The sequence below is a fragment of the Macaca fascicularis genome, chromosome 20, assembly GCF_037993035.2.
Source record: "Macaca fascicularis isolate 582-1 chromosome 20, T2T-MFA8v1.1".
NCBI lineage: Eukaryota > Metazoa > Chordata > Mammalia > Primates > Cercopithecidae > Macaca > Macaca fascicularis.
In genome coordinates, this window is record NC_088394.1 from 3050594 (window position 1) to 3078008 (window position 27415).

Consider the following 27415-nt stretch of genomic DNA (forward strand, 5'->3'; position numbering starts at 1 on the left):
AAAATACAAAAATTAGCTGGGTGTGGTGGCGCGCGCCTGTAGTCCCAGCTACTTGGGAGGCAGAGGCAGGAGAATCGCTTGCACCCGGGAGGCGAGGTTGCAGTGAGCCAAGATTGCGCCACTGTGCTCCAGCCTGGGAGACAAAGCAAGACTCCATAAATAACAAAAAAGGGAGCTGATGAAGAGTTATTTCTGGGAAATGGCAAATGGCCACAGGTGACCCTGGTGCCAGCAGCTTCTCTCCCACCAGACCTGTGCTTCCCACACAGCCCCGCCTGCTCTTCTCTTGGCTATAGACTAAGGGCCCGTCACCGGGCGTTTATCTAACCGGCTTTTTCCTTTGTGTTCTGGGCCTGTTCCTTCACCTCAGTGTATTATCTGCGTGTGCTCCCTTCTGGGAAAAGCGACATCCCACGTTTGTGTGATTGATACGTGAAAGAAGAGCCTCATGTATAGATTGTGGGCGAGCGATTGAGCCCCGTGACCCCTCGCGTGTGACCCACAGACTGTGACTGTGTCCCCTCAGCCTTTATTTTCTGGACGGTCACAACGTATTCAGTGTGTCCTTGAGACAGCCACCCAGCCCTTGGGGTGGTCCCTGCGTGTCCTGGGGCGGGCAACTTCCTGAGGGTGCAGTGCTAGGAACAGAGACTCCTTCAAGCCTGGCCACCTTCCCTCCTGTGCCGGCTGCTTCTAGGAGATGCTGTGGGACGATGCCCGGCTCTGCGGCGGCTACCATGCCCTAAGGAGCAGAGCCTCCAGGAGGCCCCCAGGCTGCGCTGGACGCTAAAACCCCAGCACCTAATCACAGTCAGCAGCTTCCCTCCACCGACAGTGATCTGCATGGTCCATTCCCGGCGGCCTGGGGGCCTCGCCACAGTTCAACCTGGCTTCCTGCTTCCTCTCCAGGGGAGGTTAGTGTCATGTGTAAACACGGACAAGTCACTGGGTCCTCTCTCCAGGGAGTGCCTGGAGAAATTCAACCCCCCAGCTCAGCTGCAGCCCTTCCTGGGTCAGCTCTCCACCCAGAGACCCGGGAGCTTGCCCGCAGACTGCCTGGCCCGCTCCAGCTCTGGGAGGGTGAGCTCCAGAGTGCAGACGTGAAGATGCGCATGCTGATCCTGGGCATGAGGGCTGGGCTGCACTCGTCCGTTCTGTGCATACTGCCTTGAATTTTTCATATCCATCATAGAAAAAAGTGATTAAAAATAAAGGATGAGATAAACTTGGAGAGAGAGGATGCAAGCCGGACCCTGCTTGCCCGTCCCATCCCTGCCTGGTGGCGAGGCAGCCACACCCCTCATCGCCCCTCCTCTGCAGTGGGCGGCTGCAGGTGGGCGAAGCTCAGGAAGACGTGTTCCAGCGAGATCTGGCTCACAGAGTAGTCGTCCACACTGTACTTTTCCTTGGCTTTCTCCAGAATACCGAAAACCTTTGGGGAGCAGAAAAGTCACTGGTAGGAGAGAACAGGGCCCAGGCTCCTGTGTGGAACCTGGGAGTCCCCTGGCAAGAGGGGCTGGTGAGGCCTCCACAATTCTACCCCTGCCCAGCCCCACCCCAGAGTCCCAGAGAGGGCAGCCCTGCGAGGGCACTGTGCTCCCCGGGAGAGGACACTGGCTAAGAAGGAGCCATCAGGGACAGGGCCCAGCCTCCTCCTCACGCTGTTCCCAGCTCAGAGTACAACCTTGAGCCAGCGATGTTCCCTTTCTGAGCCAGTTCTTTTTTTTCCCCCCATAATTTATTTTTTTAGAGAGAGAGTCTTGCTCTGTAGCCCAGGCTGGAGTACAGTGGCACAGTCATAGCTCACTGCAGTCTCGAACTCCCAGGCTCAAGTGATCCACCCACCTTAGCCCCTGGAGTAGCTGGGACTACCGGCATGCACCATGATACCTGGCTAATTTTTATTTTATTTTTTATTTTTTATTTTTTTGAGACGGAGTCTCGCTCTGTCACCCAGGCTGGAGTGCAGTGGCTGGAGCTCGGCTCACTGTAAGCTCTGCCTCCTGGGTTTACGCCATTCTCCTGCCTCAGCCTCCCGAGTAGCTGGGACTACAGGTGCCCGCCACCTCGCCTGGTTAGTTTTTTGTATTTTTTAGTAGAGACGAGGTTTCACCATGTTAGCCAGGATGGTCTGGATCTCCTGACCTCGTGATCCACCCGTCTTGGCCTCCCAAAGTGCTGGGATTACAGGCTTGAGCCACGGCACCTGGCCTAATTTTTAAATTTTTTGTAGAGACGGGGTCTATGTTGCCCAGGCTGGTCTAGAACTCCCAGGCTTAAGCAATCCTCCCGCCTCAGCCTCCCAAAGTGCTGAGATTATGGTGTGAGCCACCATCCCTGGCCCTTTTCCTACTGCACACTGAATTCCTTTTACCACTGATATTTTGGATATAAAACCCCCAGACCAGCACGTATCAGTGTGAGTGTTAGGGGAGAAATGGAAACTGACTCCTCTGTGGAAAGAGTCTGCAGTCACACAGAGGGAGAGACCCCTGGAGGGACCTCCCCCAGCCCCATGAATGCCCAGTGGGGCCCCTGGGACTGCCTTACCTTCGCCCAGCTGAGGTCGCGGCCTGGCAGGTGGTAATGGACCATGCCTTGGTGCTCGTCTTCCAGGATGCTGCCTACGCAAAGGAGAGACGGTGTTGCTGTGAGGGCCAGGCTGGAGGATCGGAGAGTGCTTGGGTGCTCAGCACTGGAGTCCTTGTCCCAGGGATTGGGGAGATGGGACTTGGCAGGAGCGAGGCACAGACGCTCCACACAGCAGATGGGAGAGGCCTAGGCAGGGGCCCAGGGCCCACCCAGTGGGGGCTGCCGGGGCCAGCACACACCTGGAAAGGTCAGGTCCACAAAGGCCTTGAAATCCTCCAGCGCCTCCTGCTGCCCTTCGCTGTGCACCTTGGCCCGCAGGGAGTAGCCGCTGCCAAACTTGCTCTTGAGGTGCTGGGGGCTGCCCAGGCACTTGAACTGCCCCTGCACCATGATGGCCAGCCGGGTGCACAGGGCCTCACACTCCTCCATGCTGGGGAGAGGACGGGGCCTCAGACAGGGCTGGGGGTGCCAAAGGCTTGTGCAGACAGGAAAGCGTTGGTCCCCCAATCAGGCAGTTCCTGATACGTGCAGACACTGCACCAGATGCTCATGCGTCTCCTGGTCACCTGGCTCCTCCACGGCCCACCCGGTGCTGAAACTTCCAGTGACCCACGGACCCAGGCTCTACCTGTGGGAGGTGATGACGATGGCCTTGCCAGACTCTCGGGCTCGTGCCACGGTGTCCCAAAGCAGGCGCCGGGCCACGGGGTCCATGCCAGTGGACGGCTCGTCCAGGAAGATGACAGCAGGCTCTCCGATTAGGGCGATGCCAGTGCTCAGCTTCCGCTTGTTACCACCACTAGGGGCAAGAGGGTGCCGGGTGGGGGAATAAGGCTGAGAGTTAGCATTGGCTCCCGTGTCCCAGTGGAGGCCCATGTCCCAGCAGAGGCCCACACCCAGCAATTGCAGAACAGCCCTGGTGAAGAGGAAGGAGCTGTGTGTGCACCTGGAGAGCCCACCACATAGAGCTAGAGGCCCCAGAGAAGGCTGTTCCCAGAGGCCCAGTGCACGCACCTACACAGGAACACATGTGCCCGCACCTAAGGGGGACCACCTACACAGGAACACAGTGGCCCTGGCATCTCTCGCTGCTGGCTTTGTCCCTAGGTGGCAGGCACTGTCAGGGCAGTCCCTCTCCTACCTGGAGCTACCTGGGTCACACAACCAAATCCCAGCTCCATCCTGGAGCCACAGGTGGGAGCTCTGGCTGCTGACCTGAGCAGTCACTCCCAGCTCTATGCTATAGGGACCCTGATTCTGACTCCAGTCTGGGAAGGGCCAGGGCTCTTCTGGTTGCAGGGGCCGGGCTTGGGAGGTGCACCTGTACGTCCTGACCAGCTTGTTGGCGTGTGGCTCCAGCAGCAGGCCCCGCAGAGTGTTCTCCACGCAGGCCCCGATGTGGCGCTCAGGGATGCCCCGGAGCCGAGCGTACATGACCAGCATCTCCCGGCCAGTCATGTGGTCCAGCAAGGCATCAAACTGTGGGCAGTAGCCGATCCGCTGCCGCACCTGGGGTCAGAGCATAGCCGGGGAGGGAGGTGGGTTGGAGGGAAGCCTCCTTCCTCCAGAGGGTCACAGGGACTACCCTTGAGGTGCCCATCCCTGCATCTGTCTGTGGTCCCTGCCAGTGTGTGTACACGGGGGACGCTGGAGCTGTGCACAGGCCCCGGTGGCTGCCCACAGTGGAAGCTCTTGGAACAGGGACACAGGAAGGATGTGGCTGGTGTAGGGAGGCTTCCAGAGCTGCTCTCAGAGCCTGGTCCAGGACAGGCAGCCATGGGATTAGGTGGTGCAAGAATGGCCTTTACATAGAGGCAGACTCAGGGCTGGCCACCCACTCGTTCATGCCTGGGACGTCTCATGTGCTAGGACTCTTTCTTCTCCCTCTAAGAAGAAAGATTTATGGGCACCACCTTTGGGGTGAGCACTGCTTGGTCAGATGGTGCAGCAGCTGTTCTCTGTGCAAGTGACCATGTCCAGAAGAAATAGGACGTGCCTGCTGCCATCTGCCTAGCTACCTTCGGCAGCTGGTTGGGAGCAGGAGTGCCTGGGTTCTGTGGATTCTAGATACTGGATTTCTTTTTCTTTACCTTCCTTCTTTGGGGTTCTCAAGCTTCCAAAATCTTTTTTTTTTTGAGACAGTCTCACTCTGTCGCCGAGGATGGAGTGCGGTGGCGTGATCTTGGCTCACTGCAACCTCTGTCTCCCAGGCTCAAGTGATTCTCATGCCTTAAGCTCCCGAGTAGCGAGGATTATAGGCACCTGCCACCACACCCTGCTCATTTTTGTATTTTTCTCTAGTAGAGACAGCATTTTGCCATGTTGGCCGGGCTGGTATTGAACTCTAGACCTTAAGTGATCTGCCTGCCTTGGCCTGCCAAAGTTGGGATTACAGGCATAAGCCACGCTCCCAGCCCAGAATGTTTTTAATCAGTTTGGGAAAAATCTTAGCCGATACCTTTTTGGCTACTACCCCCTGCCACTCTCTCTTTTCCTTTCCTTCTGGAACTCAGATGACATGTACTGGGGACTTCTTACCCTCTCCTCCATTGCTAGATCATATACGGTTTTCTCTCCCCTGCATAGACTTTCAATTGCATCATTTATTTCTGTAGACACAGTGAGTTTATAATCTTTTATAATCTGGCCTGACGATGCAGATCTAACGCCTATGTGCTTGTCCCCCCATGGGGCCTGTGTCTGTGGCTTCCAGTCATGGTACTGTCTCCTCTGTTTGCTGTGCATTGCCTGTAAGCCCTGGAACACTCTATGGGGAAGTCTGCAGCCTAGGATGAGGCTTTCCTCCCGAGAGGGCCTGCACGTACTCTGGCCCAGGGCCTCTGCTGTCCAGGCTCCCCTGGCGTGAGCTCAGGAGAGGACTCCGCGGCCACTTCTCAGGCCCAGGCCCTGCCTTCCATTTCCCCTGCTCTGCTCGGCAAGCTCGACTTCCCATGCAGGACCCAGGCAGAGGTGCAGGAGGGCTGCCTCTGGTCCTTCTGCGGGGGAGCTGGTGGGGTTCAGCTCAACATGGGAAAACTGTTGGTGGGCCCAGGGCCTTCCGTCCCTTCACCCATCAAGGCCTCTAAACCCACACCTGAGCTGCCTGGACACAGAATGGCCTCTGCGCAGAGGTGGCTGTCAGTGCTGAATACACCTCTCCAGGCTCATCGATGTTGGCACCCATCTCTCTCCCCTCCCATCGCCTGCTAGTTCTGGCGAAGCTTAGCTTTAGCTCATTACCTTGTCTCGCTGTCCAGAGGCACGTGCTGGGCCCATTTCAAGCCACAGATGCAGCAGCTGTTTGCAGACAGCATCCCTCCGTCCCTGCCTCCAGGGTGCCCCCTCCAGCCATGCCTGCCTCACCCCTTTGGAACCTCCTGGCTGCACCCACCTTTCCGACATCAGAGCTGATTCTGTGACCCCCAACAAAGGCATCCCCAGAAGTGAGGCTCTCCTCCCCAGTCAGCATTTTGAAAGTTGTGGTCTTCCCGGCTCCATTGAAGCCCAGCAGGCCAAAGCACTCCCCTTTCTGCACCGCGAGGGAGATCCTGTCCACGGCCAGGAGGGGCACCCGCTGCTCGTACACCTGCAGGCACCCGACGGAAAACATGGAATGCAGAGGCCTGGACGCAAAGCAGAGCAGCCTGAGCCTCAGCGCCGCAAGCTTCCAGGGACAGGGTTGGACCCTGGGGACAGCCAGGTAGCCAGCTGGCAGGAAGGACTCCACCCCAAATTGTAAGGGTACCTTGGAGAGTTCCTTGATAATCAGAGGTGTGTGGAGCAGGGAGTCTGGACTGGGGGCCAGGATGCGGGTCCTCTCATCCGCCACATCTTGGTCCTCAGGAAGCACAGGCATCCGGGTGTATAATTCTGTCTGATTGACCAGGACAGAGACCGCGTGCATGAACCCAGACGCAGGGTGGCTCCCGTGGAGAAGGGAGGGGCGGGGGTGGATGTGGGAGGTCTGGTGGGACTAAGGCCTTTGTCCCAATCCTAGGCCCCACAGGTGCGACTCAGACCTTTTACCAGAAGACACAGCGGTCTTACGGGGCTGAACTAGCATCCAGCAGACATAAACTATCTGAGGAAAAAGAACTGTGTGGGACTCATGGAGAAAAATCATAAATCTCTGCTGGGGAATATAAAATAAGATTTTAAAACAATTTTAATTTTTTTTTTTTTTTTGAGACAGAGTCTCTCTCACTCTGTTGCCCAGGCTGGAGTGCCGTGGCGTGATCTTAGCTCACTGCAAACTCCGCCTCCTGGGTTCAAGTGATTCTCCTGCTTCAGTCTCCTGAGTAGCTGGGATTATAGGCGTGCACCACCACGTCCAGCTAATTTTTGTGTTTTTAGTAGACATGGAGTTTCATTGTGTTGGCCAGGCTGGTCTAGAACTCCTGACCTTTGGTGATCTGTCCACCTCAGCCTCCCAAAGTGCTGGGATTACAGGCATGAGCCACCATGCCTAGCCTTAAAGTAAGATTTTTGTTTTCAGATTTAGAGATGGGAGTCTTGCTTTGTCACCCAGGCTGGAATTCAGTGGTACAGTCATAGCTCACTGCAGCCCAGACCTCCCAGGCGTAAGCCTCCTGTCTCAGCCTCCCTAGTAGCTGGGATTACAGGTGTGTACCATCATGCCCGGCTAATTTTAAAAACTTTTTAGAAGAGAGAGGGTCTCACTATGTTGCCCACACTGGTCTTGAACTCTTGGTTTCAGGTGATCTACCTACCTCTGCTTTCTAAAGTGCTGGGATTACAGGTGTGAGTCACCATGCCTCACCAAAGATTTTAACACATGGAGACAGTTCCTTTTTTAGAGAAGTCTGACTATTTTAAAGAAGTGAATTCCCCCTCGGCTAAGCTGTATGTGCAATGCAATGTCAACACATTTGCTGTGTTTGTTTGAGGGAGGGGATGGAGACCTGGAGTAACGGGCGTTTTCAGTAAACACGTGGAGCACCCTCAGCCCCATGACCCCTCCTCTGGCACTGGGTGTCCCTGGGCACCACCTCTGCTCAGCAGGACGGCCCTGGGTCCCCAGGCTGACTCTCTGGCAGGGGCTCAGAACTCGACAGCCCTCGTGAGTGGCAAGGGCTGTGCCCTACCCTGGCTGTAACTGCTGGCTGGTGCTGAGGCCATATAGTGGGAGGCCATCTGGTGCAGGAGCTGCTTGGTGGAGAAGGAGGTGGAAGCCGCCCCGGGTTGTGCTGGGCCCAAGCAGAGGCCTGGGGAGCATCCCACCAGTGTCCTGGGCTCCCAGCGCCGCTCACCAGTGTCCACCTCCTCCGGAAGGCGCAAAGGATGCCCCTGAGCCTCTGCAGCAGGTTGTTCTCGATGAGGAAGAGCAGGATGAGGTAGGCGCACCCTGAGGCAGCCATGGAGGCCACGAACCTGCCGACCCCCGGGGCGCTCCAGGCATAGAAGTTCTCCTGGTACTGGATGTCTGTGGGGCGAGGGAGTCACTGTGTCCCGAGGCCTGGGGCGCCCTCCTCCCCTCCCAGGTTCCCGGCCTCCACTCCCCTCCCCAGGCTGCTCAAGGCGCCTGTAACAGTGTCTCCTCCATGGGGAGATGTGAAGGCCAGTAGGTCACGGCTGCCTCTCGAGGCACCACAGCTCAGAGAGGCCAGGCACGTAACAATCCAATGCAGTCCCATGAGCGACGTGGCAGGCCCAGGGCAGTGACAGCTTGCCTGAGAGGCACAGGCTCTGTGGGAACCCTGGGCTGCCTCCTGGCCAGGACGGAGACCGTTACAAGCACAGAGGGGTATGTGGGAGGCTGAGGGGGCCCCACAGGACAGGTCCAAGTTCTGTCCCCCTGGACCTGGGGTTGCGATCTTGCTTAGAAACAGGGTCTTTGAATATGTGATTAGTAAGGATCTTAAGGTGAGACACTGGATCAGCGTGGGCCTTAACCCAACAGCAAGTGTCCTTATAAGAGAAAGGCAGAAGGAGATTTGAGACAGGAGACAGGAGCCATCATGCGAGGATGGAGGCGGTGGTGGTGAGGGGGTGCGGCCAGGAGCCCAGGATGCGTGCAGCCACCAGAGGCTGGGAGAGGCAGGAAGGGTCCTCCCCCGAGCTGTGGGGGATTCACTGCTGGTGCTAAGTGCTGGTCTGTGGTTCCTTGTTACAGATGCCCAGACACTGAGGCAGGTGGGAGAATGGGAGCTCAGATACAGGGCCTGGGAGCGAGCAGGCACGAGGGGGCTACTGTGGGAGGCGGGGCGAGGCAGTACAGAGCAACGCACCAGCCCCAGGCCACTCAGACGCAGAGGAGCCCCTGCCTTGGGAGGCCCCTCTTCAGTGGCCACGTCCTGAGGACGCGGGGGTGCTGCCCAGGGTCGGGGCTGGGACACTCACTATATTTCTTGCAGTAGTGGGCGGCGACCTCAGAGGAGGTGCAGTACCTCCGCGTCTCATAGTTCTCATAGAAGCTGCTGACTGCCATCCCCAGACAGTGGTTGGGCAGCACCAGGAACACGTGATCCAGGGTTTTGGAAAGTTCTTCCAGTTTTACAGCTGCATTGGGGAGGTAAGATCAGTCTGTGCTGGAGGGCACACCACACCCACCTCTAGGACAGGCCTGGTCAGGGCGGGCACAGGGCCTTGTCCGTGCTGTGCGGAGTGAAGGGGCACCTCCCAGGGACGCCCCTGCCGGCTCTGCACAGGGCAAGGACACCGCAGACGCCTGCCCACCAGTCATAGCTAGCCGGGCAGGGCCAGCTGGGGCAGAGGGGCTGGTGAGCATGAGCTAGGCCCATTGCCTGAGTCCTGCCTTGGCTGTGGCGGGTGCCTCCCTGTCTGGGCGGAGCGGCTCCATGGATGGCCATGGGGGCTGGGGGTGGTCTCCAGGCGCCCACCTGGGATGCGCATGATGGTGACCATCAGGAAGGTGGCGATGCCCGACAGGATGTTGAAGATGGTCAGCCTCGTGTAGGCGGTGGCCGCCCCCGAGAAGAAGAAGTTCATCAGGTACATGAGGGGGATGATGGCCCAGCCGTAGAGCAGGAGCAGCAGCAGGGTGTCGGCCACGTGGCCGTCCCGCGTGAAGGCACGCACGTCGAAGGCCTTGAAAACCACCTGCGGCAGCACAGGGAGGCACTGCCACGCACGCCAAGCTGAGAGCAGCTCACGGGTGGGGAAAGGGTGAGAGGAGCATTTGGAGGTCCTCAGACCCCTCCTGGTCAGCTGGCCCATGCCCATCAGCCCCACAGGCCATGTCTGGCCCCCGCAGTGGCTTTCAGCCCCAGGCCCTCTCTGTCCCAGTTTCCCCTTGTCCCCTTGCACTGGGAGCTGTAACCAGGGTGGCTGCTGTGGGCGCTGCCCATGTATGGAGGGCAAAGGCTGAGGGTGCAGGGAGGAGGCGAGGTGGCAGCCGCCAGGGGATTCCAGCTGTGCTCCCTGAGTTGGGCTGAGCTGCCGGCCTAGGCTGCCTAGCTGGTTGTGGTTCTGCAAGGGGGTCCCAGGGCAAACCCCCTGTGGTCTACAGGGGAACGGACCCAGCACCCTCCGGCGCTCACCAGCAGCAGCAGACTGGGGATGAGGAAGGAGATAAGGTCCCACAGCAGAGCAGAGAGCCAGAAAGTGGCCACGTGGACTCCGCTCACAAACTGCACGTGCTTGGCCTGCACGGCCCTCTCGCTGACCGCCAGGATGGAGAACGTGCTGGCCAAGAATGCCATGGCGAAGAGCAGGTTGAGGGCAATGTCGAATCCCTTCCGGCCCCTGCGGGGGACAGGGAAGGTCAGGGATGGAGCACAGCATGCCTGGGTGGCAGGAAAGGTCGGGTTTTCAGTTATGACTGCCCAAGGCATGCAGGGCAGCGGCCCAACCAATAAAGGGGCTTATGGGAGAGCACGAGCACCACGGTTCCATACCAGGAACATCTGCCCCCACCGGAGAACGGCTCCTCTGGACCTCCTATGCTGATGTGATGATGGCAGTGTCACTCTCCTCATCACCCGCCCCCTGCCCAGCTCTCAGCCCCATGGCTGCGGGCGACCCTGCCCAGGTGTGGAGGTCCTGAACCCCGCTGCATCCCCCTGGAGTGTGGCAAAGGGAAAGCCTCTCCGGGCCTCTGTGCATTATTCTAGGATCCTGAGTTGACAGCAAGGAGAGCAGATCGAGGGCTGCTGCTTTTCTGCTCTCGGGGCAGGGATGGAGCTAGAAGCTGGGATGCAGCCATCGCCAGGCCTAGGCCTAGCCTGGAATGTGGGTGGAGACAACACTGCCCTGAGGAGGAGTGGCTATCCTGAAATTAACAGAATTTTTGGCCTCCTCTGGGTGGTCCCCGGAGCTCTGGGGCTCTGTGGCTGGGATGGGGGTAGCCCTGCCCACACAATGGCATGGCAGGCTCCTGACGTGTGGCCATCTGAGGGGCAGGGACGGCAGTTCTTGCCAAGTCCTGCTCTGCTCACCCTCCATCACCTCAGCTTATGTGCCCAGTGGGTCACACTGTTGGAGAGAGCAGTGTGGAGTGAGGACAGTGGCTGGCAGGAGCCAGGTAGATTTAGGAGAAGGCGGGGCTGCCTGCCGAGCCTTCATAGGTCCCCGTCAGGACCGCAGCGCATGGGATGGCCCACAGCTGATCTGCTGTCACAGGGAGTGGGGGCTGTGGATGGTGGAGAAGGATGTGGGAGGGGTTTCCTACCAGACCCAGGGGCTTTGGGAGAGTAGACACAATGCTCTATCTATAGGCCTGTGGCAGTGCCCAGGGCAGTCAGTCCTGGGGTCCCCGGCCAGGGTGGACGGGGACGGGCAGCACACATACTCATTGAACTGGTCCTTGGCAGCCTGCAGGGCGCTCCGGGGCTGGGGGAAGTTGGAGACCACGATGGAGGCGTGAGGCCCACACAGCAGCTTGAACAGAAGGTTGTCCACGACGGCCAGGGCAGTGGCCGGGGAGTGGTACGCCTGGTTGTTGAACAAGGCGGTAACGACCGTGCGTTCTCCCGCGTCTCTGAAGGACGCTGCCACAAGGCACCGCTCATTAAAGCCGCCCCCCTCCACAGAGGCCCTGAAGATCAAGAACTCCTCCAGGTCACCTGGGGAGCAATGGCAGAGTCAGAGGACACAGGAGGAGGTGACACCTGGGCACCCGCTGCCATCTGAGCATGGCTAATCAGGGACCCAATGCAGTGGTGCCAGCATCCTCTGAGCTGCCCGCCCTGTCACTCTCCTCCTAAGGAGAGCCTAATTTCTGCCAGGGTTTTGTCATCATTCAGTACGTGGAACTGTGAATGCTGGTCAGGAGCCAGGAAGGCAGCTGCAAAATAAGAAAACCTTCCAGTAGGTTCCATTAACCAGAGCATGGTCCCTGTTCTGAGCCTGGGGCAGTATCCAACTGTGACTACCAAGACTCTTTTTTTTTTTTTTCTTTCGAGACAGTCTTGCTCTGTCGCCCAGGCTGGAGTGCAGTGGCGTGATCTTGGCTCACTGCAGGCTCCACGACCCGGGTTCAAGCAATTCTCCCGCCTCAGCCTCCAGAGTAGCTGGGATTACGGGTGCCCACCACCACGCCTAGCTAATTTTTTATGTTTAGTAGAGCAGAGTTTTGCCATGTTGACCAGGCTGGTCTGGACCTCCTGACCTCAAGTGATCTACCTGCCTCGGCCTCCCAAAGTGCTGGGATGACAGGTGTCAGCCACTGAGCCTGGTCAAGAATTGTGGGTTTTAAGATGATGGAAGAAAACACCCTGTCACACGAAGGCGCACTGTCACCAGCATCGTCACACAGCAAAGGTAACTTGAAGTCACTATGTTTCTGCATTTTGCCCGTGAATGATGCTGAAAGACAGCTTCAGTAAGGAGATGCCTGACAAAGCCCGGCCCCAGTATGCCAGTGTCTCTGGCACCCCCAGTGACTCAGTGCCATGATCTGCCACCCAGGGGACATCGGCAATGTTTCCAGGCATGTTTGATGGTCACGATGGGGTGGGGCAAGGTCAGGGATGCTGCTGAACTTCCCTCAGCACATTCAGAACAGCCAAGAACCATCCTCCCCAGATGTCGACCCTGCTGCAGTCTGGAAGGTGAACTCTGGCCGCACGACCGGCCCCTGATCCCATCTCGCCCCTGGGATGCCCCTTACCGAGCACCTCGCGGGGCTCCTGTCCCTCGGCCTGCAGTGCGTCTTTCAGATGCTCTGACAGCTGCTGACCCAGCTGGGAGGTCCCAGGAACCGAGAAGGGCACGACGGTTCTGCCGTACTCGCCCAAGGTCAGCCTCAGCATGGGGTCATCGAAGAGCTCCGAGGAGTAGTTGATGGCCAGGAGGGCCAGGGTGACACAGGTCAGAGGCACTAGGATCTGTGCCGCCACCATTTTCCACTCGCGCCAGCTGTATGCGGCCTTCTTCAGGAACATGGCCCAGAACTGCTGGCAGTGCAGGGTGAGCTGCGGCAGAGGGGGACGCAGGTGACAACAGCACTGCTTGGGGGCCAGTGCCTGACCCCCACCCACCTGCGGCAGGTGCTGTCCTGTGTGATGCCAGCCTGGGGGCCTGGAGCTGAGGTTGCACTGGAGACTCCCGGAGCATTGAAATGGCTGTGGGGGGAGCTCAGTGCACCACGTGGCAGGCTCGCCTGTGCATACTCTGCAGGTCTCCATGGGGCCGTGCACATTGGTACTGGGAGCCTCACAGTGGCCATGGAGGCAAGGTGGACACTATTTATTTTATTTTCTTGAGACAGGGTCACTCTGTCCCCTGTGGTGGAGTGCAGTGGTGTGATCTCAGCTCACTGCAACCTCCGCCTCCTGGGTTCAAGCGATTCTCCTGCCTCAGCCTCCCAAGTAGCTGGGATTACAGGCGCCCACCACCATGCCCAACTAATTTTTGTAGTTTTAGTAGAGACGGGGTTTTGTCATGTTGGCCTAGGCTGGTCTTGAACTACTGACCTCAAGTGATCTGCCTGCCTTGGCCTCCCAATGTGCTGTGATTAGAGGCGTGAGCCACCACATCCGGCCCAGATACAGTTTCATTGTCTCAGGACAGTAGAGGACCAGCTGCCATCCCCTGCCCTCCCCCTGCCTCAAGGAGACACCACCATGCAGGTCACAGGAAACAAATGGCTGAGCCTCCCCACCAGCCTGACTGCCTTGTTCTCCAGCTTCTTCCCTTCCTGGTCCTCCAAGGCAGAGAGTGTCAGGGCTTTGAGATCAGGCTGACCAGGGATCAGACTGAGCTCTGTCACTCTGTCACATTTGACTTTGGCCCAGGCCTCGGTTTCCCATCTGTGAACCAGGTGCAGCAACCCCCCTCCCCGTCGTTGGCTGCTGGAAAGCCTCCTCAACACAGAGCTGGGCACCCGGCAAGTTCCTGTTGAGCAGGGCGCTGGGCCTGAGGTAGAGCATGAGAAATTCCAGTTGTTCCATTCAGACGCTTCTCCCTGCTGACCCATGCAGTGTGAGCCGCTGCCCGCCCTCTGCCTGCCCTCTGCCCGGTGCGCTGACTCTCTCAGACCCTGTTTCCGCCCTCACAGCCTCTCCTCTGCATCGGCTCACATGAGGTGTTTGGGGGCTGTTCGCCCTTCCCCCGCTGCCTGCCCACGCGCCTGGGCACTCACCCCAGTGTTGAGCTTGACAGCGGTATGCTCCTCTTCGATGAGGGCTCCAATGCCGTCGGAGGGGTCCATGGCCCCACAGAGGCTGCTGTCCACAGCCCAGTCGCTGGCACGCCTCTCGTGCTGGTACTGCAGGGCAGGCAGCTGGATGGCCTGGATGTCCATGCTGCTGTCTACCAGCTTCCCGACCCTGTGCCGACACACACGCAGACCCGTCAGGACCCAGCTCCCGGGGCGGGTGGAGGGAGGGGCTGTGTTGAGAGGCACTGAGGGGAGCAGTGTCACCGCAGTCCTTGGCTTGCTCATGCACCTGCCTATGCGTTCCCTCACTCATCAGTGTCTCTGGCCACCATGCACAGCTAATTTTCGTATTTTTAGTAGAGAGAGGGTTTCACCATGTTGGCCTGGCTGGTCTCGAACTCCTGACCTCAAGTGATCCACCCACCTTGGCCTCTCAAAGTGCTGGGATTACAGGCATGAACCACCACGCCTGGCAGAGGAGGTGATTTTTTAATATTATGTGAATTACGTCACACACACACACACACACACACACACACACACACACACCCCTTCCTAGAACTCCCCACCAATTAGGAAACACCACTGAGGCTGCAGCAGGCAGGAGGCATCCCCCGGCTGGCTAAGCAACCTCATCAGGCCACCCTTGGAGCTGTGTGAGCCCTGCCCACCCGCTTCCTGCTCCTGCGTGCAGGCCGCTGTGAGGCCTAGGTACCCGCTCCTCTGGCCCTTGCCAGAGCCCTTCTCCCTCACTGGAGAGAGGGCTGACTGACTGGAGTCGGAGCTGGCTGACTCCAGGCCAGCCCGTGGTTTCTTTTTCCTATGTTCACGCTTCCTTCCTTCAACCAGGATTCGCGGAAAGTCAGTCAGTGCTCGGTCCTGTGCGGGATACAGGTTAGTGGGCAGTCCGTCCTTCCCTCTGCCGCCTCGCCTGGCCTGGTTTCCCTGGGTCTGTTGCTGGACATGTGGTCCCCTGGACAGATGTCCCCAGAGCATGCACCACCATGTCCTACATGTATGATCACCTATTCTGTCGCCTCCTCTAGGTTGTGGGCTACCCAAGGAGGAAAACCTATCTCACGTTTTTTTCTTTTCATTTTGACACAGGGTTTTGCTCTGTCCCCCAGGCTGGAGTGCAGTGGTACAATCTCAGTTCACTGCAACCTCCACTTCTCAGGTTCAATTGATTCTCCTGCCTCAGCCTCCCAAGTAGCTGAGATTACAGGTGTGTGCCACCACGCCTGGCTAATTTTTGTAGTTTTAGTAGAGATGGTGGCTGGGCATGGTGGCTCATGCCTATAATCCCAGCACGGATCCTCAGGAGGGTCACCTGAGGTAGGGAGTTCCAGACTAGTGTGGCAAAACCCCATCTCTGCTAAAAATACAAAAAAACTAGCCGGGCGTAATGACATGTGCCTGCAGTCCCAGCTACTGAGGCTGAGGCAGGAGAATCGCTTGAATCTGGGAGGTGGAGGTTGCAGTGAGCTGAGATTGCTCCACTGCACTCCAGCCTGGGCGACAGAGCGAGACACTGTCTCAAAAAAAAAAAAGAGAGAGAGAGATGGGGTTTCACCATGTTGACCAGGCTGGTCTCAAACTCCTGGGCTCAAGCGATCACCTGCCTCGGCCTCCCAAAGTGCTGGGATGACAGGCGTGAGCCACCGCGCCCAGCCCCTGTGCAGTTCTGAGAGTCTGGAGGAGATAGTTCCCATCTTCATTAAGGACACAGGTATCCCCCAAGGATGATCTAAGCCCAAGAAAAGCTGGGCACGCCTCTGACACCGTGTGCTAGATGGTGGGTCTGGAAGGGACCCCAGGGCCATGCAGACCCCTCACGTGTGCTGCTGTTTCCCACGAACACTAGTGCTGCTGACAGTCACAGTCTGCACTTGGGGCTCTGACAGCAGCCACTGCCCTGCCCCATCCTGGGCTGTTCCTCCAGCCTCACGTGGGCATTCGGGATCATAACCGAGGTGACTGTTTATCACTGCACTTTTAAAAAAGGTCCTCGGCCGGGCGCAGTGACTCATGCCTGTAATCTCAGCACTTTGGGAGGCTGAGGCGGGCGGACTACTTGAGGTCAGGAGTTTGAGACCAGCCTGACCAACATGGAGAAAACCCATCTCTACTAAAAACACAAAATTCGCGGGGTGTAGTGGTGCATGCCTGTAATCCCAGCTACTCAGGAGACTGAGGCAGGAGAATCTCTTGAACCCAGGAGGCGGAGGTTGCAGTGAGCCGAGATCGCACCATTGCACTCGAGCCTGGGCAACAGAGTGTGACTCTATCTCAAAAAAAAAAAAAAAAAGAAAGAAAGAAAAGAAAAAAAAGAAAATCCTCTGCAGCACTGAGCCCAGTCCTAGGTGGACGGAAACACACATTTACTGACCGAAGGAAGACTTCCTCCATGGTGGTGATGGATGCCCCAAAGCTGGCAATGCCCAGCTCTTTCTGCTTCTTCTCCAGTTTAGCAAAGAGACCTTCAAACCTGAAAAACAGACCCAGCATGATGAGTCACTTCTCAGTGACTTTCTAGATAATTTGTTCCTAAAGCATCACCCCCTCGGCCGGGCACAGTGGCTCACGCCTGTAACCCCAGCACTTTGGGACGCCGAGGCGGGCAGATCACCTGAGGTGACCATGAATTCGATACCAGCCTAGTCAACATGGTGAAACCTGTCTCTATTAAAAACATAAAAAATTAGTCATATGTGGTGGCAGGTGCCTGTAGTCCCAGCTACTCAGAAGGCAGAGGCAGAAGAATCACCTGAACCCAGGTGGTGGAGGCTGCAGTGAGCTGAGATTGTGCCACTGCACTCCAGCCTGGGCGGCAGAGTGAAACTCTGTCTCAAAATAAATAAATAAATAAATAAATAAATAAATAAATAAAATAAAGAGGCCAGGTGCAGCAGCTCACACCTGTAATCCTAGCACTTTGGGAGGCCGAGGTGGGTGAATTGCCTGAGCTCAGGAGTTCGAGACCAGCCTGAGCAACATGGTGAAACTGTCTCTACTAAAATACAAAAAACAAAACAAAACAAAAAACAAAAAAACACTACCCAGTCATGGCGGCTTGTGCCTGTAATCCCAGCTACTTGGGAGGATGAGGCAGGAGAATTGCTTGAACCCGGGAGGTAGAGGTTGTGGTGAGCTGAGATCGCACCACTGGACTCTAGCCTGGGCAACAGACCAAGACTCCATCTCCAAAAACTAAACTAAACTAAACTAAAATGAATCACCCCCCATTCCACCTCCCTGTAGAATGGAGGAGGGGCCACAGGAGGTTAACTCCTTGAAATGCCTTTTTTTTTCTTTTTTTTCTTGAGATGGAGTTTCGCTCTGTCGCCCGGGCTGGAGTGCAGTGGCGCGATCTCGGCTCACTGCAAGCTCCGCCTCCCGGGTTCACACCCGTCTCCTGCCTCAGCCTCCCGAGGAACTGGGACTACAGGTGCCTGCCACCATGCCCGGCTAATTTTTTGTATTTTTAGTAGAGACGGGGTTTCACTGTGTTAGCCAAGATCGTCTTGATCTCCTGACCTTGTGATCCACCCGCCTCGACCTCCCAAAGTGCTGGGATTACAGGCGTGAGCCACCGTGCCCGGCCATGTGGCTAATTTTTAATTTTTTTGTAGAGATGGGGTCTCACTATGTCACCCAAGCTGGTCTCCTTCTCCTTCTGCCTTGGCTTCTGGAAGTGTTGGAATGACAGGCATGGTTGCTCATGCCTGGCTAAAAGTGAGGTTCATATGGTTTGATTCCCTGGTTTTCTTTCTTTTTTTTTGAGACAGAGTCTCGCTCTGTTTCCCAGGCTGGAGTGCAGGGGTGCAGCGGCGTGATCTTGGCTCAGCGCAACCTCTGCTCCTGGGTTCATGCCATTCTCCTGCCTCAGCCTCCTGAGTAGCTGGGATTACAGGCTCCCACCACCATGCCCGGCTAATTTTTGTATTTTTAGTAGAGACAGGGGTTCACCATGTTGGTCAGGCTAGTCTCCAACTCCTGAGCTCGTGATCCATCCGCCTTGGCCTCCCAAAGTGTTGGGATTACAGGCATGAGCCACTGCACACAAGTGGGAAACACTTTCTAAGAATAAAATTAATAGAAGAAATCACAAGAGAAAGGATGTTGCTACATTAAGTACAAAAGTTAGGCCAGGTGCAGTGGCTCACGCCTGTAATCCCAGAACTCTGGGAGGCTGAGGCGGAAGGATCACTTGAACCCAGGAGTTCAAGACCAGCTTGGGCAACATAACAAGACCCCATCTCTACAAAGAAATAAAAAAAGTAGCCGGACATGTTGATACACACCTGTAGTCCCAGCTACTTGGGAGGCTGAGGTGGGAAGATCACTTGAGCCCAGGAATTCAAGGCTGCAGTGAGTTATGACTGCGCCGCTGCACTCCAGCCTGGGTGACAGAGCAAGACCTTGTCTTTAAAATAAATGAATGTGGCCAGGCATGGTGACTCTTGCCTGAGATCTCAGCACTTTGGGAGGCCGAGGTGGGTGGATCACCTGAGGTTAGGAGTTTGAGACCAGCCTGGCCAACATGGTGAAACCTAAAAATACAAAAATTAGCCGGGCATGGTGGCGCACGCCTGTAGTCCCAAGCTACTTGGGAGGCTGAGGCAGGAGAATCGCTTGAACCTGGCAGGCGGAGGTTGCAGTGAGCCGAAATCGTGCCACTGCACTCCGGACTGGGCAGCAGAGTGAGGCTCCATCTCAAAACAAATAATAAATAAATAACAATAAAATAGGGCCGGGCGCGGTGGCTCACGCCTGTTAATCCCAGCACTTTGGGAGGCTGAGGCGGGCGGATCACAAGGTCAGGAGATCGAGACCACGGTGAAACCCCGTCTCTACTAAAAATACAAAAAATTAGCCGGGCGCGGTGGCGGGCGCCTGTAGTCCCAGCTACTCAGGAGGCTGAGGCAGGAGAATGGCGTAAACCCAGGAGGCGGAGCTTGCAGTGAGCCGAGATCGCGCCACTGCACTCCAGCCTGGGCGACACAGTGAGACTCCATCTCAAAAAAAAAAAAAAAAAATGTAAAATGGAAAAAAAATCTGACGAAATCAAACAAACAACAAACTGGAGAAAAGTACAACCAACTGATATTATCCAGATAATATCCAGACTGATACTATCATAGAAAACTGGCTTCCCTCCCCTTGCTGGTTCTGCCGTGTGTATGAGACAGTGATGAGCAGGTGCTAACATCTCCAGCTCTGACACTGAGACCAGATTCACCACCTGTGTACAAATACAGACTCTCAGTTTCACGAGTAGTTCTGAGTGCAGCTGCAGCCTGTGTTGAACCTGGTGACAGAAGGGGGAGTGTGAGCCCTGCATAAGCACTGAGCACCCGTTTGGTGAGTCAGATAGGTGCTTCTCCTTTTCAGGTCCTAATTACGTTTCTCCTTGCTAGGAGGCTTGGCACCTAGGACCCAGCCAAGCAGATTCGTCTGGGCTGATGGTGCCCAGGCTGAGGGTCTAAGAGTGCCGACTGGCCAGGCCAGAGAGGGGCAGAGCAGGTGCCTCTGAGCACCAAGCCCTCATGGCCCACGGGGATTCCATCTTGGATATATACCTGTGCGTGCCCTCCCTGGGAGGCGTACCTGTGTGTGCTCTCTCTGGGAAGGATGAAAGACAGCTCAGCCCCAGCGCTGCTCTCCAGCGTGGCGTTGGGGACGTGGTGGTGGACCAACTGGGAGATGCCTTCGGGGTTGCAGTGTGGCTCCTTCACCAGCGTCATGTGATAGCCGGCACCTGGAACAGAGGGCCACGTGTGAGATCTTTGGCTGATCCCCCAGGTCTCTTCATGCCCACCCGGGATCTCTAGGGCTCACACCAGGCAAGCTGGTGGGAAGGAGACCAGAGAACCGGAGGTGGGCAGCTGAAGCAGAATGAATGTATCTTGGAGCTCCCCGTGCTGTCCCGAGGATCTTGCCTCCTGCTCCTGCTGGGAAGAGCTACTGGGGATCTAGGGTGCTGAGCACTGTCAGGGCCACCTGCTGGAAGGTGGGGTCTCACTCTAACTGTACAAGCACCAGGGAAGGATATGAGCAGCAGCGACGGACCACGTGTGAGGGCTTCTCTCTTGTGGGGTTAACACTGACGGTTATGGTGCGGTTCTAGGAAGGGACTGTCAGCAGCAGCAGGAGCAAGAGCTACTGGCTGCAGGACCACACTGCACGGCACTATCATAGATGCATCTCACCTCTTCCCCAACGTCACCGTGCAGAAGATGGAGATGGAATTCCATGTCCTTTTTTTTTTTTTGAGACAAGAGTCTCACTCTGTCACCCAGGCTGGAGTGCAGCCACACAATCCTGGCTCACTTTAACTTCCACCTCCTTGATTCAAGTGATTCTCCTGCCTTAGCCTCCCCATGTAGCTGGGATTACAGGCATGCACCGCCATACCTGGCTAGTTTTTTTTGTATTTTTAGTACAGACAGTAGTGACAGGTGTTGAGTGTTGTGTAAAACTTATCATCATGGTTCTGGAGTCATGTGTTACACTTTAAATGTGCACAGTATTCCCAGAAACAAAACTGAAGTTCTCTGGACCCTTACTTGTTACCTTCCTGGCTTCCTTTTGCTTCACAGGGCCATGTAGCTGTCTCTTGTTGGCCAGGCTGGTCTTGAACTCCTGACCTCAAGTGATCTGCCTGCCTTAGCCTCCCAAAGTGCTGGGATTACAGGCGGTGAGCCACCATGCCCAGCCCCATGTCCTCTTTAGAGACAAGGATGCCAGGCCCAGGAAGAGCAGTGGCTCTGCCAACTGGGCAGTGGGGCAGGAAGTGGCCAGTGGAACTCTCAGAGGCTGTGGTGGATGGTTCCATATCTCCGAAGGTCTGTTCTCCTCCCTCTTGGTAACAAAACTCTGGTATCTTGGCTGAGCACGTGGCTGCCAGGCCATCTCCTCCAGCCTGCTGCTGACCACACTGGGTTGCCACTCAGTCACTAGGGGGCAGAAGTGGGATGTGCACTTGGGGTTGGGGGGTGTCCTAAGGGGAAGAGGGCTCCTATGTCTTTGCTCCACCTCCTATCAGAATGTGGGGGACGCTGGTACACCCGGACCGTGCTGGACCAGGAGGTGACCTTGAAAGGGAAGCTGCAGTTGCACAGTCAGAGGCCTGGGCCCAGATCCCGTCAGCCGCTGGCCCTGGCCATGCTGTGAGCTGCTCTTACGAGGGAGCTGCCACGTTGGTGCGTGTGTCGGCCTCTCCAAGGGCAGTGCTGCTCCGTGGCACTGGGCTTGGCCTCTGTTTTTCTGGTCATGGCTGAACTACATCCTAACCAAATTGAGACTTTCAGCTCCGTTTCCTGCCTCTTCCCTCTCACAAGCCCCCCTGCCCGGTTGGGCTCTCCACCCAAAGGCAACAGACAGGAGGTCCAGAAAAGGCTACCGCTGCCTGATCTCAGGGCCCTTCATGTGGGTAGCAGCCATTCCCTCAGCACAGCAGCCAGGACACCGACCCCGTTGCGGGCTGGCCCCACCACTCACCATATTTCTGCTTGAGGAACAGTGAGGACCCGCAGCACTGCAGCTCCCCCTTGGCCATGATGGCGATGCGGTCTCCCAGCAGGTCAGCCTCGTCCATGAAGTGGGTGGTCAGCACGATGGTGCGGTCACTTTTCTGCCGCTGCAGAAGGTCCCAGATGGCCCTCCTGGAGATGGCGTCCATGCCCGAGGTGGGCTCGTCCAGTATCAGCACCTGGAGGCAGAGACACAGCCTCATGACGCTGGTAGAGCCACACCCCAGGCTGGCCCATCAAGGGGTTCGCAGAGTCAGCTCGAGTCCTCCAAAGATGGTGATGGCCTTGTCTGGGGAGTCAAGGGCCAAGGTGCCTGGGCCATGGCGGAAGGGCCAGCCCAGGTCGCGCAGGAGGGGAGCCCACTGCCTCCAGTCCCACCGCCGCACCTTGGAGCCTGCGATGAGGGCGATGCCGATGGAGAGCTTGCGCCTCATGCCCCCGCTCAGGAAGCGGCTCCGTGAGTTCCACTTGTCCTCCAGGCCGATGATGTGCAGCATCTGCTTGACTTCTTCAGGGCACTTCTGGCGCGACAGGCCCTTCAGCTGCAACGACAGGGGATGCAGGGAATGCAGGCTCCTGGCAGAAGGCTGACCCTGGCCAGAGAGTTTCTGGTGAGAGGAACCTCTCTCTGACGTGGCTGCACTCAGAACCCTGGCTCCTGTCCTTCTGGCTCCCCTCCTCCAGTTTAGCTTCTTGGAAGACTGCCCCGGAAGCTCGAGCACATCAGTGGAAACACCCCAGGACACCCCTGGCCCCCAGCTCACCTGGGCATAGAAATAAAGGTGCTCTGCGACTGTCAAGTTGTCAAACAGGATGTCGTGCTGCGGGCACAGGCCCAGGCTCTTCCGGATCTGAACCATGTCCTGGGAAATTTCATACCCGCTGATGTATGCCCGTCCACTGGTGGGGGGAAAGAGACCTGGGGCCCAGCAGGAGACCCCACATTGAGCATGAAGATCCTGCTCGTCAGCACCTGGGGTAATGGCCCCTACCCCGTCTGTCTCCCCTAATTTCCTCTGAGGACCGTGCCCTTGAGAGGGCCGGGAACCCCGCTCCCACCGGGGTGGGCTTCAGCTGGGCCAGTGGGAAAAAGAAGCGGCATGGAAACAGCCCTGCCACCGGGATGCACAGCTGGTTAGCGAGAAACCCACGTCACACACACACAGACGAGTCACCACAATCAGTCCCTGCCCCAGGTCCCAGCCTGTGCCACTGCCAGACACCTTGGTGCCTGGGGAAGACAGAATGAAATGCCAGCAGGGGGTGTGGTGCACAGGGGAGAGCTCTAAGAGGGGGGTTTGGTGACAGAATTAGCATGGGGTTGAGCTGCTCCTGTGTGGCCTGTTTTTACTGACCCCGTCAAGCTCGGGCATCCACCAACAGAGGCAGTGAGGAGGGCAGGGGTCCCTGGGGGTCCCCCGGCATGTCCTGGACAGAGGCGGTGAGGAGGGCAGGGGTCCCTGGGGGTCCCCCGGCATGTCCTGGACGGAGGCAGTAAGGAGGGAAGTCCCTGCATGTCCCGCTGGGCCTGCGGGGCTGAGGCGCATCTCTTGCCGCTGTGGTTGGGGAAGGCCCGAAAGCCCCGTTGAGGGAATGAGGCGGGGCTTGCGCTGAGATGATGTTAAAGGGGGGCCTGCCGGTGGCAGGGGACGTGAGGCCGTCCAGTCCTCACCTGTGAGCATGGAAAGGGTGGTGGTCTTCCCGGCGCCATTGTGGCCCAGCAGGACAGTGATCTGTCCCTCGTAAAGGTTCAGGTTCAGGTCTCTGACGGCTGCCCTGTCCTTGTTCCCCACCCTGAACACCTGCAGGAAAGGCAGAGGCTGCCCTGGGCTACCCACAGCCCCGAGGCCCATGGCCAAGGCCTCTCCTGCTCCCCTGCCCAAGCGTCTCAGAAGGAACCAAGCCTAGCGTCACCATCAGTGTGCAGAGGGGAGGGATGTTTCGGGCAGATGCTGCTCCTGGCTGCTCCCCTCTGGTCTCCCCCAGCCCCAACACGTCCCAGACACCCTCAGTGTCTCTGCAACCCTGCGAGGCCCATGAGGCCGAGGCACTGCTGGATGGCTGAGTCTGGCATTTCCTGAGAAGCTGGAGATGTGGTCTGTGCCCTGAGGAACTGGTTAGAGGGCAGCAGAGGGTTCCTGCCCTCTTTCAGGGCAGGAAGTGGCAAGGCTCAGAGGGAGTACATGGCGGGCCATGAGGTCTCACCCGCCATGTTGGTAAGTCTTCCCCATGGTCCTAGCAGCCCCGACCCTCCCTGTCCCCACAGGAGGTGGCACCTTGGACAGGTGCTTGATCTTGATCCCAGCCACCAGGTCCTCTGGCTCAGCTTCAAAGTACTCGTTTCTGAGCTCTTTCTCAGGGTCACTGTCTTCTTCCTCCTTCCCTGCAACTGCCCTTGGCTTCCCACACCAATAGGAGGGCTGGGAGGGAAGCAGACAGCTGTCAGTTTGTTCTGTTTGTGATGAGCAAAGCAACAACCAGCAGACACACTAGATGCACACAGCCACGCACCCTCCGTCCCAGGCCTTCGCAACACTGCTGTGGAGAAGGCGCCGCTCAGGGACAGCCCCAGAGCGCCCTGACTTGTTTCATCCCTGTGAAGGTTCTAAGCCTCAGTTTCCTAACCTGGTGAGTGGGTGTAACGGTTACACACAGGCTTGTGAAGATGAACTCAGATCCGATACAGGGGAAAGGGAGTTTGTCAGCTATGAAATTTCATACAGAGAGAAGTTATCTAACGCTCCAGTCCAGAGGGATGTTGGGGCCAAAATGGAAAGGAAGCTGTGTCCCCATGCCAACCGGGCTGTTTCTTTGCTCAAGCCCCACGTGAGCTCATGACTGTAAGCAAGAGAAGCTGAAGGCGCCATGCTCCCTCTAGTACAAGGAAGCCTCTTCCCATCTTCTCTGTGGCCATCACAGAAACAGCTCAGTGCATGGGGTAAGAACACAGTCACACACTTCACACACTGCCCTCGAGGACAGCCTGGTGCCTACATGGATGCAGTTGGCACAGTGGTGCGGGCAGAGCACCAGGGAAGGTGGAAGCAGTGCCTTGGCAGGATCAGCGCCAGCGCAGCTGCGGGGCAGGGACTCGTTCACCCTCAGCTCCATGCCCAGTGCACTTCCAGCATCCGGAAGGGCGTACGGCACACACTGCACTCCACTGGTTCTCAGGGACATAGCTCTCATATGTAAAGTTATTTTAAAATCAGAATGCATCTTGGCTGGGTGCGGTGGCTCATGCCTGTAATCCCAGCACTTTGGGAGGCTGAGGCGGGTGGATCACCAGGTCCGGAGATCAAGACCATCCTGGCTAACACGGTGAAACCCCATCTCTACTAAAAATACAAAAAAATTAGCTGGGCGTGGTGGCGGGCGCCTGTAGTCCTAGCTACTCAGGAGGCTGAGGCAGGAGAATGGCGTGAACCCGGGAAGCAGAGCTTGCAGTGAGCCGAGATAGCGCCACTGCACTCCAGCCTGGGCAACAGAGTGAGACTCTGTCTCAAAAAAAAAAAAAAAAAAATCAGAATGCATCTTAAATCATAAAATGCCACAGTGTAACTGTGGCAGTTTTCTTTCTTGGTGATAGACAAAGTAACCATTACCTCTAATGATCAGTGTCATCTTACAGTTGATGAATTAAAATAGAGGACACTTGATAAATATTTGTGGAATCGAAGAATGAAACCAGAAATGGCCTTGGCCAGAGGTGGTGGCTCACGTCTATAGTCCCAGCACTTTGGGAGGCTGAGGAGGGTGCATTACCTGAGGTCAGGAGTTCAAGACCAGCCTGGCCAACATGGTGAAACCCCGTCTCTAATAAAAATACAAAAAAAAAAATAGCTTGGTGTGGTGTTGCACGCCTGTAATCCCAGCTACTCAGGAGGCTGAGGCAGGAGAATCACTTGAACCTGGGAGGTGGAGGGTGCAGTGAGCTGAGATCATGCCACTGCACTCTAGCCTGGGCAACAGAACTAGCCTCCGAATCAAAGAAAAAAAAAAATGACCTTAGGCGGGGCGCGGTGGCTCATGCCTGTAATCCCAGCACTGTGGGAGGCGGAGCTTACAGTGAGCCGAGATGGTGCCACTGCACTCCAGCATAGGGGACAGAGCGAGACTCCGTCTCAAAAAAAAAAAAAAAAAAAAAATGACCTTAACTAGCCATCGGTAGGGACTTAGTTAAGTATGTGGTGATGAGCTCACAGGATGGAATACTGTGTGTCACTATAAATGAAAGTGCTTCTTAAAAAGGTATATACTTAGAGAGAAATATATTTGTAAATATAACAACATTTATCAATATGTTTAGATAATTTAAAACTATATTTATAAATAGACAAATACGTATATGTATTTAAGATATCTGAGTTGTACTGTTAGGTTAAGAAAAGCAACTTTTAAGCATTTTTTTTTTTTTTTTTTTTTGAGACGGAGTCTCGCTCTGCCGCCCAGGCTGGAGTGCAGTGGCCGGATCTCAGCTCACTGCAAGCTCCGCCTCCCGGGTTTACGCCATTCTCCTGCCTCAGCCTCCCCAGTAGCTGGGACTACAGGCGCCCGCCACCTCGCCCGGCTAGTTTTTTGTATTTTTTTAGTAGAGACGGGGTTTCACCATGTTAGCCAGGATGGTCTCGATCTCCCGACCTCGTGATCCGCCCGTCTCGGCCTCCCAAAGTGCTGGGATTACAGGCTTGAGCCACCGCGCCCGGCCAAGCATTTTTAACAATATGATTCTTTTTTTTTTTTTTTGAGACAGGTTCTCATTTTGTCACCAAAGTTGGAGTGTGGTGAACACGGCTCACTGCAGCCTCCATCTCCTGGGCTCAAGTGATTCTTCTGCCTCCGCCTCCCAAGTAGTGGGGACCACAGGCATGTGCCACCTGGCTAATTTTTTTAATTTTTTATTTATTTTGTAGAGATGGGGGCTTCACTATGTTGCCCAGGCTGGTCTCTAACTCCTGGCCTCAAGTCATCCTTCCACCTCAGCCTCCCAAAGTGCTGGGATTACAAGGATGAGCAACTGTGTCCAGTTTCAGCTCACTGCAACCTCTGCCTCCCGGGTTCAAGCAATTCTACCTGCCTCAGCCTCCTGAGTAGCTGGGGTTACAGACGCCTGCCACCACACCCAGCTAATTTTTTTTTTTTTTGTATTTCTTTAGTAGAAACGGGGTTTCGCCATGTTGGCCAGGCTGGTCTCAAACTTCTGACCTCAGGTGATCCGCCTGTCTCGGCCTCCCAAAGTGCTGGGATTACAGGCGTGAGCCACCACACCAGGCCTCCAATCACATTTTTATAAAACAAATGAAGCTATGCTATATGTCCATCCATATGTGCTCTATGACAGTAAGTGAAGAGAAGGAAACTCGGCAAAGTACATACCAAATGTCAACAGTGTTCATCTCACCAGTAGGACTGAGCTACAGATTCCAGGAATGCGATCATTTTTATAAGAAGCCAGATTTTGTAGGCAGAAAGCACAATCGGATACTTTTTACGAGAAAGGAGGCAGGAGTTGAGGAGGCAGGTGGGCAGCAGAGGCTGTGTGCGTGGGTCTTGCAGAGAGGGGGCCAGAGCAGCCCTTTTTTTGCACCCCTGTGTCAGGCTCTGGAGCAGAAGGATTTCTCTTGGGCATGGTGGGTCTTTACCTCTCTGTGAACTAGTCCCAAGGGCCCTCGGGGACACGCCACTCCCTGTGCACAGGGCAGGGTTC

At 56.4% G+C, this 27415-nt stretch overlaps 1 protein-coding gene across 3 annotated transcripts in view; it reads right to left on the reverse strand.

Annotated features, from left to right (window-relative positions):
• Window positions 1-513: 513 nt before the first annotated feature.
• Window positions 514-27415, reverse strand: part of ABCA3 (ATP binding cassette subfamily A member 3) — a 60361-nt gene continuing 33459 nt past the window's right edge. For 2 of the 3 annotated variants that reach the window (XM_074028583.1, XM_005590973.5), the window contains 21 exons: window positions 23985-24128; window positions 23381-23510; window positions 22473-22627; window positions 22095-22250; window positions 21677-21887; window positions 19784-19934; window positions 16563-16661; window positions 14156-14342; window positions 12683-12986; window positions 11363-11636; window positions 10113-10317; window positions 9453-9672; window positions 8953-9111; window positions 7863-8035; window positions 6338-6466; window positions 5984-6178; window positions 3914-4101; window positions 3221-3391; window positions 2832-3022; window positions 2551-2624; window positions 514-1432 (listed from right to left, as the gene is read on the reverse strand). In XM_074028583.1, the coding sequence (XP_073884684.1) occupies window positions 1301-1432; window positions 2551-2624; window positions 2832-3022; window positions 3221-3391; window positions 3914-4101; window positions 5984-6178; window positions 6338-6466; window positions 7863-8035; window positions 8953-9111; window positions 9453-9672; window positions 10113-10317; window positions 11363-11636; window positions 12683-12986; window positions 14156-14342; window positions 16563-16661; window positions 19784-19934; window positions 21677-21887; window positions 22095-22250; window positions 22473-22627; window positions 23381-23510; window positions 23985-24128 (3648 nt within the window). In that variant the 3' untranslated portion in view covers window positions 514-1300. Of the gene's footprint in view, window positions 1433-2550; window positions 2625-2831; window positions 3023-3220; window positions 3392-3913; window positions 4102-5983; window positions 6179-6337; window positions 6467-7862; window positions 8036-8952; window positions 9112-9452; window positions 9673-10112; window positions 10318-11362; window positions 11637-12682; window positions 12987-13730; window positions 13930-14155; window positions 14343-16562; window positions 16662-19783; window positions 19935-21676; window positions 21888-22094; window positions 22251-22472; window positions 22628-23380; window positions 23511-23984; window positions 24129-27415 lie in introns of those variants that run through there. The other variant, XM_074028584.1, reaches the window with a different exon arrangement.